Source organism: Poecilia mexicana, unplaced genomic scaffold, assembly GCF_051168715.1.
Source record: "Poecilia mexicana isolate PSO_F unplaced genomic scaffold, ASM5116871v1 scaffold_1, whole genome shotgun sequence".
Classification (NCBI taxonomy): Eukaryota; Metazoa; Chordata; class Actinopteri; order Cyprinodontiformes; family Poeciliidae; genus Poecilia; species Poecilia mexicana.
This window is the reverse complement of record NW_028263370.1, coordinates 23,584,228-23,603,345: the sequence shown is the minus strand read 5'-3', so window position 1 is coordinate 23,603,345 and position 19,118 is coordinate 23,584,228. Positions and strand designations below refer to the sequence as shown.

At 42.2% G+C, this 19,118-nt stretch overlaps 1 protein-coding gene across 1 annotated transcript in view; it reads right to left on the bottom strand.

The window, feature by feature from the left end:
• Window positions 1-13,189, bottom strand: part of sorcs3a (sortilin related VPS10 domain containing receptor 3a) — a 216,761-nt gene extending 203,572 nt beyond the window's left edge. Inside the window, exon 1 of the mRNA XM_088006703.1 lies at window positions 12,592-13,189. Coding sequence (XP_087862829.1) covers window positions 12,592-13,146 — 555 coding nt within the window. The 5' untranslated portion in view covers window positions 13,147-13,189. The remainder of the gene's footprint in view (window positions 1-12,591) is intronic.
• Window positions 13,190-19,118: the final 5,929 nt, after the last annotated feature.

The window sequence follows — 19,118 nt, the reverse complement described above, 5'->3', positions numbered from 1 at the left end:
GCTCCAATTTAAAAAAGAAAAACTGGCCCATGATTATTTTTGTTTCTGCAGGAAGTCACTGTGCTGCCAACGCAGGCAGAACCGGACCTGCTCTAGAACCGAGGCCGTTTATTTAGCAGCTTGTGCTGCCGCTCATTACTCAACATTACTGCTTGTACAACCTTAACTCCAGCTGCTGGGAGTCAAACAGGGAGATGAATGTGGTGACTGAGGTGTGGCCACTTGGCGACAACTTTGTTACAGCAGCAGGACAAATTATTTAGCTGTCCAGGTTCTTGTAAAGCAGAAGAAAACTCAGCTTTTCTCTCTCATTATTGCTTTGCTGTGTGTGATTGGATCAGTTTACAGCAGGTTTCGGATGCAGTTTCTCCTCCTGTTTCATGTTCCTGCTGCAAACAAATGACCCACTGGGGAAGCCAGAAGAGCTGAGGCTTTATTTGTCAGGAAAATAAGCAAAATCTGACAATTCATTTTGTTTGCTGGGTTTGTATGTTGATACCGGAGGACTCGACATCTAATACAGGTTTAAACAGGAAGTTTGTCCATGTTTCCCATCAGCACTCGTGTTACAAACAAGTACACAAGATTTTCAGGTCTGTGGATTGCAGGTCAATGTCATCACTTCATATTTGTTTGCAGACAACAAACGGTGACAAGGAGCAGAAAAACTAAAGCTTCAGTCCTCTGAGGATTCAAGTTTTCTACTGAATCCAGGTGTCACCTCACAGAGACGCTAAAATAAAACTCCCTGTTGAAAAATCTTAACATCATAATAAAAATAGTTTGTTCTGCTATCAGCGTGAAGAAAACGTGAATTAAATTACAGCAAAGAAAAGCCTATTTTAATGAAATCAGGGTTAAAAGGCCAAAAACAGGAAGTAATAACATTTCAAATCTCAGATTAAAAAGATGCTTCATGGCTGCTGAGCAGAGAGAGAAGCAGGACGTTCAAACATTTCTTCCATCGTTCATAAAGGCCTACGATCTCATCCCCAACTCCAGCATCTTCCTCCAACCAAACAGGAATTTAGAGAGAAGCAGCAAATGCAAACGAGGTGGAACAGCAGAGCTGGCTAACAACTGATGGTGTCATCCAGGAAGAGTTACTGTGGAAAATCATCTCTGCTGGCGGTTAGAGGCCCAGACAGACTGAGACCCTTCAAAAATAGTCCAACCTGTGTTGTTCAGACGGTCCTGGAAAGATCAGACACCGGCCGCATTATGGCAAAAAAGAAATCAGAATTAGGTCACTTCAGACTGCAGTGTGAACGCAGCCAAAGTGAGTTAATAGAGTTCAGGTTGGGACTGAAGTGGATCCTCCATTTAACAGCCATTTCTAACTCTGCAGACAAAATATTTTCCATCTCATCTAAATGATGAGCTTGTGATGCAATTCCCCAAACTCCTTCCTCTTCATACCACAGATCGTTTCATGGTCCAAACAAATGCCAGGTGCTTTCACTGGGGATTTCATTCTTTCAGTTGTGGTCTACAGGCTAAGGCTGGGATTTAACTAGGCCAGTGAATAAAGATCTTCACCACCACAGACCAGAGCAGCTCCTTCATAACCTCCAGATTACCTGAGATGTTTCCCACCACCAAGTTCTGCTTCACTATGAAACCTGAGCTTTAACTAGACCTTTAACATATCATTCATTTATAACAGAGGTCCCTTAATGGAAATGAAATGATGCATTCCTGAGCTGGCTGTGACATTTCTATTCAAAGGAATCATTAGCCTGTCTTGGCCAGTGGAGTTACTGGTTTGTCTTCAGCAGCATCATAAAAAGGAAAAAAAAACAACTATAAAAGTGTTGAAGGATTAATAATTAATTGATATCTATGATGATTCACTTTGTCTTGTATGAAACAGGCTTATATTTGAGACGTCCTTGCAACACAAGCCAAACGAGTCCTGCAGCGTAATTACATTTCTAAAGGCATCTCAGCATGGCGGCTTGCTATGTAAACCACAATTACTGTGAGAAAAATGGAAATATGTTTCTCCTCAGAGGGAATTATAAGACATGTAAAAGCAACCAATAACAGGACTGCTTAGTCAACGACGACTTCCTGGTGAAAACTTATGGATGTTTCAGACAATCAGGCCGTTTAACAGGATCACATTCAGATTCACAAACTCATCAGTGAGAGATGCTTTCAGCATCTGCTCAATAATGGGACGGGATGCTAACGCAGGTTATTACCATTAAAATCCAAATGGAAATAAAGAAGCAGACCTGATTGTAAAATTAATGCAGCGTGGATTCATTTCACAGCCACTTTCAATCTCTCATAGATAAACCAGTAGATCACTTTAATTAGACAATGTGTTAATTGACTGCAGGTCCTGGGGTGCGACGTGTCAACATTAGTCTCTATCAATGACGGCCTCCTCCAGGAGGGGAGGCTCTCAATCTGACGGAGTGAGACGTGATCCTGAGTGTGAATGTGAACGTTTCTGTCTTTTTCCTCCTTTAAGTGAGGAAGAGGAAGAGCCGGACAGAGACGTGGAGGCACAGCGTGCGATCTACGGATCCGGTGACATCATTACGGCCTCTTCGCCTGGCCTCTCGCCTCAACCATAGAGGACATTAAGGTTACAAGGCACCGTTCTTCACTTTATAAAAATAAATATGGAGGTGGATGAGGTCAATGTGCTCTGTGCCTCTGGGATGAGGCCGTCTAAAAACTCAGTATTCCATGAATGTTTAACCTGAGCCGAGCAAAATCTGGATGAAAAACGAGCCACTGTCCTCGTCTGTGGTGAATGAATGAACTCTTTCACATGTGGAGATATAGGATTACTCCTCTGCCTCCTTCAGTGATCACTGTGTGTAATAAATATAGTATTTTAGTCATGTGGGAGGGAAGCATGTCTGAATTAGAGGCTGAGGCTCCCAGCCAGCAGAAACCAGAGCTGCACCGATTCCAGTTTTCTGACCGATCACGGATCTTTAATAAAACCTGACCTGCCCGTTCTGATCTTTGCAGATATAGATTTTTTTTAAATCTGAGGGTTAGTTGCTAAATATAGCAACAAAGCTGCTGAGTTGGTGGCTCTGGAGTGATTATTATTAACTGTGCACCTGCAGACGCGACACAATGGGCGGGAGGAGAGGAGCGGTCCCACAACCCCTGCTGCAGGTCAAGAACGGAGGAAGCATCCAACCTCTCTTCACAAACCAATTATTAACTTCTACTTTACTATTAAATCAAATACTTATTTTGTGAAATACAACAAATTATTTTAAAAAAATCATGCAATCAGATTTCCTTGATTTCTGGATTTTTAGCAGTTTTTCCAAAAACTTCAAAACTCAGACATGCATCAAATGATTATGTTGCCTCTGCATTAGCATTTGTAGTGCAGCAGAGAGCTGAGCTGGCAGTGTGCTCTGTTTAGGTTTATTAACTGTCACTTTGGTTTAGACATGACTAATATTCCAATAGCTTACAGTCACATGAGCATCAGGTGTAATCCTTTAGGTTTCACAGTTATATGATCAAAATGCTCTCAATGTAAATGTGTCAGAGTAGCTTTAATGTTGACGGTTATTCAGATGTGATCACATGTTGACACATCTTGCAAATGTGAAACTCGTGATTTTTCTGCAATGTAAAAGAAAATGTATTGCTTAACACATAAGTGGAAAAGTGTTTTTTTCAGTGAATCTTAATCCAATCTGACATTGAAGTGCTACGACTTTGGCTCTGTGCACACACGTCTTCTCACACACAAATAATGTCAGCACCCTTGTACTGCGAACCAGGATCAGTGGCCAAGCGTGTGATTACACTCAACACTCTGAAGTCGAGGCGAGGCGCCTCCCCAGCAGCCGCTGTGGCAATCATACAGGAAGCATAACGAGGCCATTAGGTTAGGCGAACGCAGCCTTTTACAGCCGATGCTCGGGCCGGCTGGGTTCCTACTTTACACGTTGCTCGAAAGCCTTTTAGCAGTTTGATGTGATCTGAGATCCATGCCATGCTGCAGGTGCAGGTGCAATGCATCCTGATTGGCAGGAATCTCAATGGCTTCCTGAATGTAGTGGCGCTTCTGTGGCCAGGAGAGTTTTACTCCAGCGTGGCTCTGCTAAGTGGATCAGGTGACCTTTAGCAGGAATCATAAAATGCTGAACATGTGCTGACCTACTTACCTTCTGACAGAAGAAAGGAGCTTTATTTGTGTGTGCAGTCATGTAGGTTGGATGCTGTTGAAAGCGACGTGTGTAGTGTTGTTTTATTTTAGGACTTATGTAATTAGCTAATGCTCCTCATCCCACACGGAACCTTTTTACTTTTCATTCTGCACGGCTGAAATCACAGCCTGAACTGTGGCCAAATTGTGTAATTCATGACAAATCCTTCACAGGTTATTCTGACTGTACAGCAGGGTGATGTGAGCTTTTAAAGCTGTGCAGGATGGGAGCAGGAGGTGAAGGAGCAGCATCAGCCTGACCACAACAGCAGAAAGAGATCCAGAGTCACAATTCAGTCAATTTACTACAGAGCTGCAAAGTAATAGGAGGTACAAATGAAAAGCAATCAATAGGAACAAAAGGAAAACAAAATGTATACTGTGCATTGATGAATTTTACACAACTGAGAATTTATATATTCATATATATATATATATATATATATATATGGCGATTTGCGGTAAATACAGAAAACTACAGAAAACTGGATTTCAACCTTGAGGAGAAACTGTCAAGAGTGTTTTAACATCCATCCAGAAGGAAAAAATCTGAAAAACGTCAGTAGAGAAATCTTTATATTGGCAGTAACTCTTGGCTGTTTTCTAGTGTTTCACCCTCATCTCCTCTAAGTAATGCCTGCCACTGGACAGTAGAACTGCTTTCAAAATGACAAAGAGATGCTGCTGAGCATTAATGTATGAGCTTGTTGGCATTCCCACTGCTAGAAGTCCTGAAGACACAACACAGAAGGAATCAGAGCCCTGGGATGTGGAGGATACAAGATAAATCAGTGGAGTTTTATTGTGATATTCTTCTTTTCTTTAGAACAAAAACGTCCAAAGTCAGTCCTTAAGGCCTGGACCTGCAACTTTTAGTTGTTATCCTGATTCGATACACCCAGGTCAAATAAATGGCTCATTAGCTGGACCAGGAGTCAATTCAGTCATTTTCTTTGGTTGCATTTGAGCAGAAACATTTCTAAAAAGATACACATGATCTTTTTAGACTGTCTGTGACTGAGACATGTGGCTTCACGTCTCAGAACATGAAACCACAGCAGCAGAGGAATAAAGGAAAAACCAGCATGAAGTATTAATATTCCTCAGTCCTAAAGGAGAAGTGGTTTAATGGGAAGGAAGCAGGAAGTCGTTTAGGCCTCCAGCATGCTGCTTGTTAGCACGTCTGAGCTTTTACTTTCCTCACAGGAAAAACTCTTAAACGACCATCGGATGCAAATGAAAGCCAGTCCAGATTTTATGTGTTCACCAAAAATATCTGGAGCAGACAGGTTTTTTTCCTTTTATTTCTATAAAACCAGATCATTCATGGACACCTGCTCTGGAAGAATCCAATAACCTGCAGAGAAAAGAGCCTTTAAGGTTTCACACCAGCCCGGCTGTCTCTGCCGTGTGACATTTGTGACTTTAAATGTTGCTCATGAGAGTCTGCATGGGTTCCTCTGCTGCTCAAAAAGGGGATTTGGGAATTTCAAACACACAGTCAGCTCTATTGATGACCTGCCAGATATGGATGACCTGCCTCTCCGTGATTCTACCGTTTAAAAAGACCTCTTCAGTCTTTCACCTATCTGTTGCACGTCACGCTGATTTTTTGAAGCACACTGACAACGCTGAGAGCGGCACGTGCCGCAGCGCGTCGAGCGAATTCAAAGAAGTAAGGGAAGCTGTGGCAGCCAAAAGCGATGAAAGGGACAGATTTGTTTTGCATATGCTGTCGAGAGGCGATCTCAAGGTTCCCAGAGAAGAGATGAATGTTTCAGGATAACACTGCTATCCATTTTTGTCTTCAAGCTGTCATTCACAATGCCATTATGTTCATGACTGCCGGGGCTGAGAGGCTACAGTGACTCAAAAACACTTGAGGAGAGAGCCTGGCACATCGCCGCGGGGACGCTTCATCCGAATTATGTTAATCAGCATTGTAAATGACAGCCAGTCTCAACATGGCTACCCTTATATGATCCGAGGCAAGGCCTCAACACAACCTGCAGCAGCCCGAGGCAGACATGAGGACAGGACTGACAGCAGGCAGAGTGAAGCACACCGCTGGGGGTGAAGACAGCCAGTTGGACAAGCACTGAGAGATAGTGAGAGTGCATTAGCCCAGTGTGCACGCCTCAGAGGACGCACCACAAGCCCCCTGGGAGCCCACTACAGCACACAGGTAGCAGCGCTGCAAGACACGGCCGGCCGGCCCGCATGAAACGCGACTAAGGGGAAGTCTCTGGACCAGAGAGGTTGTGAATTTATGTTCCATGTTGTGGTCAGTCAACCAAAAAGGGCTGCAAGTCACATTCAGCTGCATTTATATTTTTGGCATTTGGGCCTGGGGCGGTGGAATGGTCGAGCATGGTGCGGGGGATTGGCATGTTGACTAAAGGTCAGTGGAATGGGGCCTGTGCCCTCCAGAGCATGCCTGTATGAGTTTGTGTCAGTTTTCAGCATTTTGTCAGCACTTTAAAACATGCGTATGACTGTTGCAGTGATTCATCAGAGAGTTTTGTGTTTGCCATTGGGTCCGCTGAAATTTTAACTGTATAAACCTCCTCAGTGTTCAGATTTCAACATTTGGACCCAAAAGGAAAAACAAAACTTGCAGCTGCATCTTGATGAATAACCATCAAACTGAAACAAACATGCAGCTGAAACAGATACTCACCGCATGAAGAGACGCAAATGTTTCCTTCTCACCAAGACTAAACCCCTAATTTAGTTTAATTAGGATTACCCAAAGTATGTTTTACTTGCTAAATGCCAGAATAAAGAAACTGTAAACATCCTTCGAATTTAGAAATTTACGCACGTTTTTTAAATACCTGGCAGAATTGCCTCTAAAGCTGGATGAGTGATTGAGTTTCTGTGAAATGTTGCTCATAAAACTACTGTAATTTTGGCCCACTGCTCCTACACCTTTTCAAACTGACCTTCACTGAGATCAGAGCTAATCAACAACATGGACTTAGCTGCCCTCAACCACCTTGTAACTATTTGGTGATACATTGGACCCCTGGTCAGGAGCCACATCCGCCAGAGAATAGCTACGATATGCAATACTTGAGCTCACCTCTAAAAACTCTCATAATTAGCTACTTTAATAGTGTAGGAGAATTAGCCTTTCTCCATTTATCGACGTATGATGTCAAAGAAGACTCAGTGAGTTGAATTCATGAATTACATTTATTAATACAAAAATACAGCTGGTCCATTGCTCATGCTATCATTATGGGCTAACAGAGCAAAATGGCATCAAGCAGCTTGTAGTTCCCTTTGTTGGCCTCTATGCTAAACGCCCTAAAGAGGGCGCTCCCTAACGAGTCATTTCCTTCAACCTTAGCTTTATGCATGTGCTCCGTGTGTGTGTGTGTGTGTGTGTGTGTATTAGCATGCAAATGCAAATGCCAGCCTACAGTGTGACAAGCAGCATTGTGCCAACATATTTCAGCTTGACATGATTTTTTTGTCTGGTATTTTAGATATGCTAACAAGAAAAAAAAATAGAAATAGAAAATAAATAGTTTTCAGTGAATATTTTGGAGTCAATACGTCGTATTGGTGGGGTCATTGTTCATTTAGTCCCAAGCTTTAGCTTCCATTGTCTTTGACCTCAGTGGTTTCGCATAATGACCTTTCCTCATGTGCAGTGCAACCCGTCCCTCCTGCAGCAAGACGCCCACAACATGATATCCCTCTTCACAGTTGGCACATGGTTCCCAGGCTTGTTAACTTTTTTTCATTCAAATACAATGATGGCCAAACGCTTCAGTTTTAGATAACAGGACATGTCTCCAAACATTTCAATCTTTGTCTCTGAGTGCATCTGAAAACTGCATTTTGGCCTTTTATGTTGCTCTTGCAGTAATGGCTTCTTGAATTGAATTACTGAAATAAATCCACTTTTCAATTGAGTTGCACTTGTGGATGATAAGTTTGATCCCCTGTTATTGTTTTTGTGTTACAATAGAACAAAGAGAAAACTCTGCAGGCCAGCAGCTATTTTTGAGAAAGTGGTGCACAAAGCACCATGTGGCCCACTCTGTGGCTTTCTAAAAATGGCAGCAAAGTTGTGTTTTAATAATAGAAATGCTCTGGTCCTGTTACAGGGTGGCCATGCCAAGAAGAACTACCAGACTAAGATTTGGATGCTTTAAAATGAAAAATTGAAAAGCTAATACCAAACTCTGAAACGGGCAAAGGAAGCATTTCATGTGATTTGATCGGACACAATGTTCAAAACATTTACTAGAAATTAATCCATGAGCATGTCATCTGACACACAACCACCACAAGCTAACCAAGAACCCCAACTGTCCATCAAGTCAGATGCCTGTAGTAATGGTGACCGTCGAGTTAAAGACCTGGTTGAGACAAAGTCAAAGTCAGAACTTGGTCAGGAATAAAACCAGGAACCTTCTATGTCCAGCAGTTTGTTTGCTCCATAACTCATTTCCTTTTTTCTACATGTTTTACACTTCAGTATTTCAGAATATAAAGTCATTTAAATATTAATCATATGGTAAACTTGTGTAGCATGTTATTAGGTTGAGAGGACCTCAATGTGTTTCAGAAGACATTCATTATTTCACACATTGTGGCCACAGCGGACCCGGGCCCTCTGACCGCCGTGCTCCGGTGGCCCCGGGCCCTCTGACCACCGCCCCGGGCCCTCTGACCGCCGTGATCCGGTGGCCCCGGGCCCTCTGACCACCGTGACCGCCGTGCTCCTGTGGCCCCGGGCCTTCTGACCACCGTGACCGCCGTGCTCCGGCGGCCCCGGGCCCTCTGACCGCCCACCTGGTCGAAGTGGTGGCCCAAGGACACAAAGTCAGAGAAAGAAGGAGTGGGGGCTTGAACCAACCTGCAGCCCAACGATTAAGGGACCTACGTTGCCAACATCACCGTTTTTTATTTGGATGCTTATGGCTGAATAATCAGGAAGCGTTTCAGTAACACCACATCTGTTACTGATAAAATCAATCAGCTTTTAGGAATTTTACATTTTAATGTTTTATGGTTCAAACAATGATAAAGATGAGTTGATCCAGGAATAAAAATTAAGCAATTACAAAGGTTTCTTTCAGCATTTGCAATTAGTTTGATGTCTGGACTTTGACTGGGCCACTGCAGATCCTTACTTTTCAGAACCACAACTGGACATTGCTTCTTTAAGGTAAATGCTAATGTCTTTCCATCTTAACATGGTCTTATAAGTTCCACAGCAGCAAACCGCTGATGGTGTCCAGTGAAAGTGTGTGCTGCAGAACCTGGATGATATCGAACATGAAGACAAGGACTTGGATTCTTTACAGGTTTCTGCAGATGTGATGTTGACTTGTTTATTCCTTGTTGGATTAACCTCATTTTAAGACTTGGTAAAAATAAGATTCTTTCAGTCTGTCTTGACAAGTAATACCTTAGAAATGAAAAAGAATGTCACATTTCACAATGAATGTACAGCATGAAGTGAAAGACAAGGGCATGCTGTGGAACAGCTGCTTCCATCTGGAGCAAACGGCACCTGAGGAGGTTTGGTCCGACCAAACAGCCTGTGGCGTTTCCTCTCCTTCAGATCAAGCTGACAGGAAAGGTTAAACCCACCAAACAAAGATGGTCACCATCCGTCCATTAAGTCCTGCCTCTCAACTGGGAATTTATGTTTACTATAGCGCACTGCAAAAGTGCGCATAGCTCATCAACTGTTCTACATTTTGTCACAACTACAGACTTCAGTCCATTCCTCGACACAATAATGCAAAATTAGAAAGTAAAAGCAAAACAAAGCTGAATTTTTAACATTTCTTTGGACATCAAAATCTCAGAAGGGGGGTAAATATTCAGACCTTCACTTTCGCAATTGCCTGCAGGATAATTATTAAATAATCTCTGAGTAATTTATTCTTAATATGAATCCAGATGTTCTGTGACGGTTCTAAAACCTACGAAGACATGACTGTCCGTTCAAACCGACCGTCTGGGCAGCGAGAGCCCGATTCAGAGAAGCAGCCAAGATGGAGGCGGTAAGATTTGGGAGGCTGCAGAGATTCAACGCTTAAATGTGAGACTCTGCTGGCACCGCCACCAAGAATCTGGCTATTATGGAAAAGAGGCAACAAGACTGCCCAAACGAGCTGTTTGCAGTTCAACACAAGGCATGTAGGGAAATCAAATGTGTTGGATGGTGTTAAGGTCAGAGGAAACCAAAGTTAAAGGTTAATCGTTACCTGAACATGCCGGCCTCACTGTGACTCAAGGTGGTGGCAGCATCCTGCTGTCAGGAGGCCTGTCTTCAGCAATGGGATGAAGCTGATTATAGTTAATGAGTAGATTAATGGAGCTGCATAAGAAAACCTGTTCAGAGGCTGAAAAGGGTCATAAACCAGATTTCTACTCCAATTATCTCTAGTATCTCTACTTTGACACTTAATGCAATCTTGATTTATTGAAGGGAATTATACAATTAGGTCTTCGGCACATGTAGCTAACCAGCTTCTGTACAGAGGTTCACTTTCCAAGAGGACATTGACCCTAAACATGAGAGCTTCCACAGAATGCTGCAGTTAAAGCATATATCTGCTACAATGGCCTAATCAAAGTCCAGACCAAATCCAACTGAGAGTCCAAGGGGTAACAGCAGTTCTCTGTCCTGCCAATCTGAGATCGAGCCAAAGAGGAATTTCAGTGTGGAGATGTACCTGCAGTGTCACGCCTCAGTTTTCTGATTTTTATTTGATAAAGAAAAATATATATCACTTTACTAGTTATGCTGTTCTTTGTGTTGGCATCTTACACAACCCCCAAATTACATCGACCTTTATGTTGTAATGTCACAAAATGTCAACAACTTTATTATTACTTCCGCAGGGCATTGTACTGTTAAACAGCTTTAAACTGAAGCACCAGCAGCAGCAGAGGGACGATCTCTGCTTCTGTCCTCATTTATCCTGATTTTCACCACGAAAAAAGAAACTTCAAAACAGAGGAAAACACCAAACCTTAGGGGCAGGGGCCCTTCACAACCCCTCACCTTCTCCATCCAGCATTCAATCCCAAAGTTACACCCCCCCCCCACACACACACACACACACACACGCACACACACACACACACACGCACACACACACACACACACACACACACACACACACACACACACACGCACACACACGCACAGCCCCCTTGGTCTTCACTGCGGGTTAAAAAAAGTTCACTGACCCTGCCATAATCAGCCCAGATAAGACTAAATGTGCTACATTTTGCTCTTATTTTAATGGAGTAAAAAGCAGCCATAACAACAAATAAAGCTGCTGAAAGAAGAACTCCTGGGTTCCTACTGAGCAGATACAGCCGCGTAAAAATGATTCGGGTTTATTTCTGCTCATTATCCTCCTCCTGGAATAGAACCATTGGAGTAAGAGCTGCAGCATTCAGCCGGTTTCTGAGCAGGGCTGGTTCTGAATGAGCTCCGTATTACTGAGACCAGTGAAGTGGCGCTGGGAGAAATATAAAGGCGCATAATGCTGCACTTCTCTTTGACCTCAACACTCATTTCTGCTGCACTCAAAGACCCAGAGCTTCCAATATCCAAGTCTGAAAATGAATTGTTTTCTTTCATGATTCTGGCAAAGATGAAGCAGATGCATCATGTCAGATTACATGAAGTTGATGGAATAATGCTCAAATCCCGGTGTAATATTGCAGATAAGAACTGGACTTAATCTCCAAACACTCCCTTTGGAAAATGTGAGGTAATGCTACAGGGGTTGGCATCTTTGTATTCTGAAGGATAACAGATTTTTACAACCAAACGAGGATCCTAAGTAAAACCCGATTTGTCCGTTTTCACGGAACCCTGAAAAAAATATAATAGTAATAATAATAATAATAATAATAATAATAATAATAATAATAATAATAATGGATTCCGATTTAAATATATTAAGGAATTTCAGAATTTCTCTGAAACGTCTTTAATAATTCAGGACGCCCTCACTCCCCAGTCACTTAATTTGGATTGAAAAGCTGGCATCGCTGGGGAGGAATGAATCATGTATTCGCTTATCTCAGATCTGCTCTGAATATTTCCGCACTCAAAATAAAATATTTAACCTAATCGCGCCTTTAAGGCCACACGCAGATAGAGAGCGAGCGAAAAAAGCAGCTGAGTCGATTGTTGAAGAAAGAAAATAAGAAGTTGAAGAAGTGGCTGAGAGGTTTGGTGCGCGCAAATCGCGATGCTGCTCAGGTCTGGCAGCGTGCGTCAGCGCGCATCTGTAGCTGGAGGTGCACCTGTTAACAGCGGCACAAAGTGTGCGCTGCGAGGAGTTTATCCGCACAGATCAACCAGGGGGAGATAAGAAGGGAACTGCACTCACGCTGCTGTTTTGTCCGGTCCAGTAGACCACGGCGTGGTTGTGCGCAGAGTCCCCAGTGAGAGCGAAGGTGCTGCTGTTGAGCCTGGGCTCATCCTGCCGGGTATTTCCTCTCCCATCTTGCCTGTTCCACCCGAATTCCGACCGAACAGCTTTGTGGCTATCCAGCTGCGCGGTCCGGCCGGTCCAGTCGCTGTCGCTGAACTCGCTAAAGTCTGGAGCGCTCCTCTTGGCTCTCCAGAGCGCAGCATCCTCAGCCACCCCAGACTCGGAATCGTCTGGTTTAACTTCATCCAAACTAAAATTAGGGCCAGAAGTAGCAAGCATCCCAGATTCCCGACCGGTAACCCGGGGTTCCCTGACCTCAACCGCCTCCTCCGCGGGGTCGGAGCGCACCCCCGGCGCCAGCTGCAGCTCCTCCCGGTGAAGTTGAACAGGCGACGGGCAAGATCCGCAACTTATCTCCGCCCTGGCGTGTTGGAGGGCATGAGCGGTGATCAGCAGCCAGAGACCCAGAGAGATGTGAGAGCCTGGGCGGGTGCCAGCCCGAGTCTCCATCGCTGACAGAGATCCGGGTGAAGGACGACTGGAGACCTGATTATCCGACACCTCAACTCCTCTCACTCAGGTCGCTATGCAGAAAGTGACGCCTCGGTTGTCCGCCTGGATGTTTTTCCAAGGAGGGGGGGGAGCAGCGGGGGGAAAGGGCTGAGGGGGAGTAAAGTGCTCCTCAGCGAAACTGTTCACGTCTGAGGAGCTTTTGGTCGGAAAAGCCACCACACAGGAGGGAGGAGCTGATTCTGAGCCAGCTGCCGAGTGAGCGTCCGGAAGAGACGCTCAGTGTTCTAGTGTGTGTGTGTGTGTGTGTGTGTGTGTGTGTGTGTGTGTGTGTGTGTGTGTGTGTGTGTGTGTGTGTGTGTGTGTGTAACAGAGAAAGAGAGAGAAACGCTGTCCATGGTGCTGAAGCTTCTTTGAAGTGTTCAAATCTGAGCAGCACAGAATAGTCACTGTGCTGCAGCCTCGGATTCTCCACACAGCCTCTCCATTTTTGTTGCTTTTTATTTGTTTCTGCTACTAATTCACTAAGCACATTTAAAGATTAAATTTGTAACATATGGTTGGAAAAGATTCAAGTTGCGTTGGTGTGTAAATAAAACTGCGCTGTTTGGATCAGCGCAGAAATGTGCGGTGGCGCAGCAGTTGGAGAAACTAAACAGTCATGGATTCAGAAGGAAGTGGTTCAGTTTTTCAGCGCATTGAGTGGAGCTGGTTAAGGTAGAATCAGCAGCGCCATCTGGGATCAGAGTAAAAACAACAAAAGTCCTAAAGTGTTAATACTGAGACTGTTAGATGTAACATATTTCATTAGTTAAAAGGCTTAATAAATGCCGATTCTAGAATCATTTATCTGATCACTTCTACCTCCTCTAGATCTGTCTGGCATTGATTTAATCATAATCCCCCCTCTTGTTTTGCTCTAATTAATACTGTTATTTATTCTTATTTGCTGATTAATTATGAAATAAACTCCATGCTGGTCAGTCAAAAGAATCATTACTTCATTACTCATATTTCATTTTTTCTCTCTATCACTGTAGTATTATCTAAAACTACAGTGATATTTTTCCTATGTTGTACATTTTGCCTTTCTGTTCGTCTCTTATTTCTCCGTTTTCAAACATTCATCTTAGTTTCAATCTGAATGTTTTCATTTACCTATAAATCGCTTCTGGCTCACTTGAATTCCCCTCACTTGGTCTAAAATAGAACAAAAATAAATAAATAAAATGTTAAGCTTGCTAATAAATAAAAATGTTGGAATGTAAAACACTTGGAGTTGTAAATAAGGTCTGAATGGAAACGCTGTTGGTAACTGTATTTGAAGCCGCTATCAAAGGATAGAAAAACATATTTGTTGTGAATTGGTACTTAAAATGAATTTAGTTGTTCAGTTTGGTGTATTTAAATTCCAGAAACAGCAGTTTTAATGCTTTGTGCAAGTTAAGGAGGCTGAACTAAGAGTCAAAGATCAAACTCTGATTTAAATGTTATCCAGACTCCAACAGTAAGTACAGACATAAACTTTCTTTATATTTTTTAAATTAACACACAGTCAAAAACCTAATGCTCATGGAAAAATAAATACTGAAGTAGTTTTGGAAAAACTTTATAAAACTACTATAAATATATTACATTTATAAAGCATGATCATGTTTATTTACTAAATATAATATTTAAGACAATCTGGAAAACATTCTTTCTTTTCTCCATTTATTTACTTATCGTTCTCTATAAGGCACGTCAGAGAAAGCAAAGACTTTTTTTCCTTGTCTACAAAATATTTAATTCAAATCAATCATTTTTGCTTGTGTACTAAAATATAGTCAACCAATGATGAGTAGAAATAGTTCATTTTTAACTGTTGGTTCAGAAAAAGTAAAGTGCAATGTTTTTTTTTCCCTTCAAAGCAATCACGTTTGCTTTTTACATTATAATGTGAGGAGTTTAATGAAAAATAACTTACAAAACTTTATGAAGCAGTTCCAATGGAACAGGAAATGGTACCAGCATTCATCTAATGAAAAGGCTAACAGGTGGAGCAGTGATTCCAGCAATGAACCAGTGAGACTGAAGGTTATTACAAATGAACCAGATGAACTAATCAGAGGAAATGTGGTACAGCTGTGGCAGAGTGGAAGCAAGAAAACTAACGGAAAGAGACTAACCAAGACAGAGGAGCTGAACCAAGACTCAAAAACTACATAAATACAACAGGAAAAACTCTTCTGGCAAAAACATTCTAATAATGAGCACAGGGAAATGAACTGAGTATGGCAAGACTTCAACATAAACCACATAAAAATGTTCAAAACACAAAAATGAAGACCAAAAACCAAGCCCTCAAGAACTGTGACAAAGACATTAATTATTGATGCTCTACAGCTGATCAACTATGGATCGCAAATGTAGTACAGAAAATAACAACTAGGCAAAGAGTGAATTGACTAAAATATAGTTCAAGTGTAATCTGTAAACTCAAGGCAGCAGCCTCTGTCTGGAGTCACTGCTGACTGGCTTGTCAAAGTGAAACCTAAATACTCCCAAACAGCCTGATTTAACGAAAACCAGGTGTCGTGTTCACATGCAAGAGATGTTTGCTCTTCCATGTTTCTGCACAGCCTCTCATGATCCTGTAAGAAGCATTGAAGTCAGATCGCGATGCCATCTGATTTGATCCGGGTCACTGAGACACCATGATTTCTTTTCTAGACCTTCTGTTGTAGATTCACTATCGTTCTGGTGTCACAGAAGACATATCTGATATACAATGGACCTTATTATTGACTCATAAAGTCCAAAAGCTAAACTACCAAAGCTAAACTACTAAAGCTAAACTACTAAAGCTAAACTACTAAAAGCTAAACTACTAAAGCTAAACTACTAAAGCTAAACTACTAAAAGCTAAACTACTAAAGCTAAGCTACTAAAGCTAAACTACTAAAAGCTAAACTACTAAAGCTAAACTACTAAAGCTAAACTACTAAAAGCTAAACTACTAAAGCCAAACTACTAAAAGCTAAACTACTAAAGCTAAACTACTAAAAGCTAAACTACTAAAGCTAAACTACTAAAAGCTAAACTACTAAAGCTAAACTACTAAAGCTAAACTACTAAAAGCTAAACTACTAAAGCTAAACTACTAAAGCTAAACTACTAAAGCTAAGCTACTAAAAGCTAAACTACTAAAAGCTAAACTACTAAAGCTAAACTACTAAAAGCTAAACTACTAAAGCTAAACTACTAAAAGCTAAACTACTAAAGCTAAACTACTAAAGCTAAACTACTAAAAGCTAAACTACTAAAGCTAAACTACTAAAGCTAAGCTACTAAAAGCTAAACTACTAAAAGCTAAACTACTAAAGCTAAACTACTAAAAGCTAAACTACTAAAGCTAAACTACTAAAAGCTAAACTACTAAAGCTAAACTACTAAAGCTAAACTACTAAAAGCTAAACTACTAAAGCTAAACTACTAAAGCTAAACTACTAAAGCTAAGCTACTAAAAGCTAAACTACTAAAAGCTAAACTACTAAAGCTAAACTACTAAAACTAAACTACTAAAGCTAAGCTACTAAAGCTAAGCTACTAAAGCTAAGCTACTAAAGCTAAACTACTAAAGCTTCTGTTTTTGGAGACGGTCAGGTGACGTCCCTGATGGATCCTCCAGAGCCAGTTAGTGTCCACTCATCCTTTTCACTTAAGTGCATAACTCCAGCAGTAAAAACAAAAACAATGACGTAATGAGAACTTATTGTTATAGACTGATACTCACAAAATGCCACCATATTTTCTTTGGGTGTAATTTGGAGCTCAGCTGGGAAATTTTCAGACTAATTTCTGACTTTATCTGTCGTTTATAGGTGAGCCATGAATACACTCAAACAAAGAAACCCCTGGGGCCTGAAAAGCCTTAATTTCCCCACAGGCTGCAATTATTAAAGAGATAAATGTGGACAGGCCACCTCGCACTGCAAATAAGGTCGTCTTTTGTTCATTGTTTATTTATTTAATCTGCAAGTTTTGTAGTAATAAAGCCAGGGGGTTTCTGTTAGATGGCATCACCCTACTATAATGTCCCTGGTGTGTGTATGTGTGTGTATGTGTGTGTGTGTTTGGGATGGGGGCTGCAGGGTGGCGCAAGCCAACAGGAAACAAGCTGTTTAAAGACTGTTGGCTCAAATAGCGAGAAAGCTCTTTCTGTCCAAGTGACGTCATCCTTCAGGCTGAAAACCATCTGGGAGCAGATCTTAATTTTGTTTTCTCACAACAATCAGATCATGTCACATAATAAAAATTTAATAATTATTGTGGGGATTTTTTAAGTCACAGTTATGCTACAGTTTAGACTCATTCTTTCTGTGTGGCAGTGCAGAGAAATCTGATTAAACTCCACATTCCACCGCAGTGGTCCCTGTGTATTGGTGTATAATCCTAAAACTACCCCGTCTGCTCCGCAGTTCTCCTTCTCACATTAAAATCACTGGGAATTTGCTGGGATTCAGACAGAGCCTCTGGGGTTTACCCTGATGTTCAATTTGTGGCCAGTCAAGTTGATAGACAAGGACGCAACATGCCAGGCCGCTAATGAATAACCAAGCTGCACTTAGCCACTCAAACAAACCCACTCCCACAGAGGAGGAGAAAAAAGACTCACTCATTTTATTTCATGCACACACATTCCCTTTCTTTCCAGGTCCTTGATGTGCAGCTACACAGTCTATCCCTGCTCTCCCCTCTCCGTCACTCTCTCATGCCTCTGGGCTCTGCCTTATTTCTCCCCTTGGAGTGGTGCAACTCTGCCAATTCCTCCCAATAAATCAGATAGAGCACTCTCTCTCCTCCAGGAACCCAATCCCTGAACCCTTCTGCAGACTGAACCGGACTTCTTCCAGTTCTTCCTGATTGGAGCCAAAAAGCAAGCTCGCATTACAGATTTTAAGTCGGTGCATTAGCTGACCTGGCCATTTTAATTTGTATTTTTAAGGCTGATCAGTTCCAGTTCCAGTGAACATTTTTCAAGTTTGGACAGAGTTTGCTAAACATCCAAGCCAAACTGGACCAGTTTCCGGGTCAAAGCACGAGATGAGGGAGTCACTGGATGATGTCGCTGTTCCATCATTACGATGCTGCAGCATTATTTAGTCTTTTCTCTGAAAATGGAGAACCCAGACACTCAGGAGGAAACTCCTTTCAGCCATTTGTCTCCATGATCTCATTTATTCAGTCACAGAAGAGGTTGGAGTGAAGATAAGCCAGTAAATCCAGAGTTTTGTCATTTGGTTCAGCTCTTTGTTCACCATGTCACACCACTACAGCGCTTATATAAACAGCACCAAACCACTAAAGGACTTTCTGTCCATTTTTCCCTCTTTCATGAACAACTCCTCCCCGACCCAGAGAGGGCGCTCTCCTGTTCTCCGGTTCTTTTGGAGGTGCTGATTCTCATCCTAGCTGCTTCTTAGTTAGGATCGTCACGTCCTGATGAAGGCAACAGAACTAAATCATCTGTGAAAAGCAGAGGCCCGATCCTGAGCCCACCAAAACGGGTCAGGACCTTGGCTGAGTTGGCTCCACCTACAAATTCTGTCCATAAAGGCTGTGAACAGAACCGATGAGACAAGAACCGATAAAAACCCACAGAAACGACGTTCCTTCAGCCAGATGTAGGTCACTGGACCCCCCCTCCCCCCCGGAGCCCATAGCCAAAGAGGAAAGCCCATATTAGGGCTTCTGCCCCAACATGAGCTTACAAATTGTGTGAGGGGTCAAAGGTCTCAAGGTCCAGGTGAGTTGTGGAGAGGCTGAAGGCAGGAGCATTGATGCTCTGATCCTCAGCACATTGACTTCTGATGTGGAATATCATCAATGTGAGTTGTACTTACCATTTATGTATTTATTTTTCATTCATTTATGTTTTCTATTTGCTTTTATGAAATATCTCATTTCTAAAGTCTGAAAAGTAATATTTA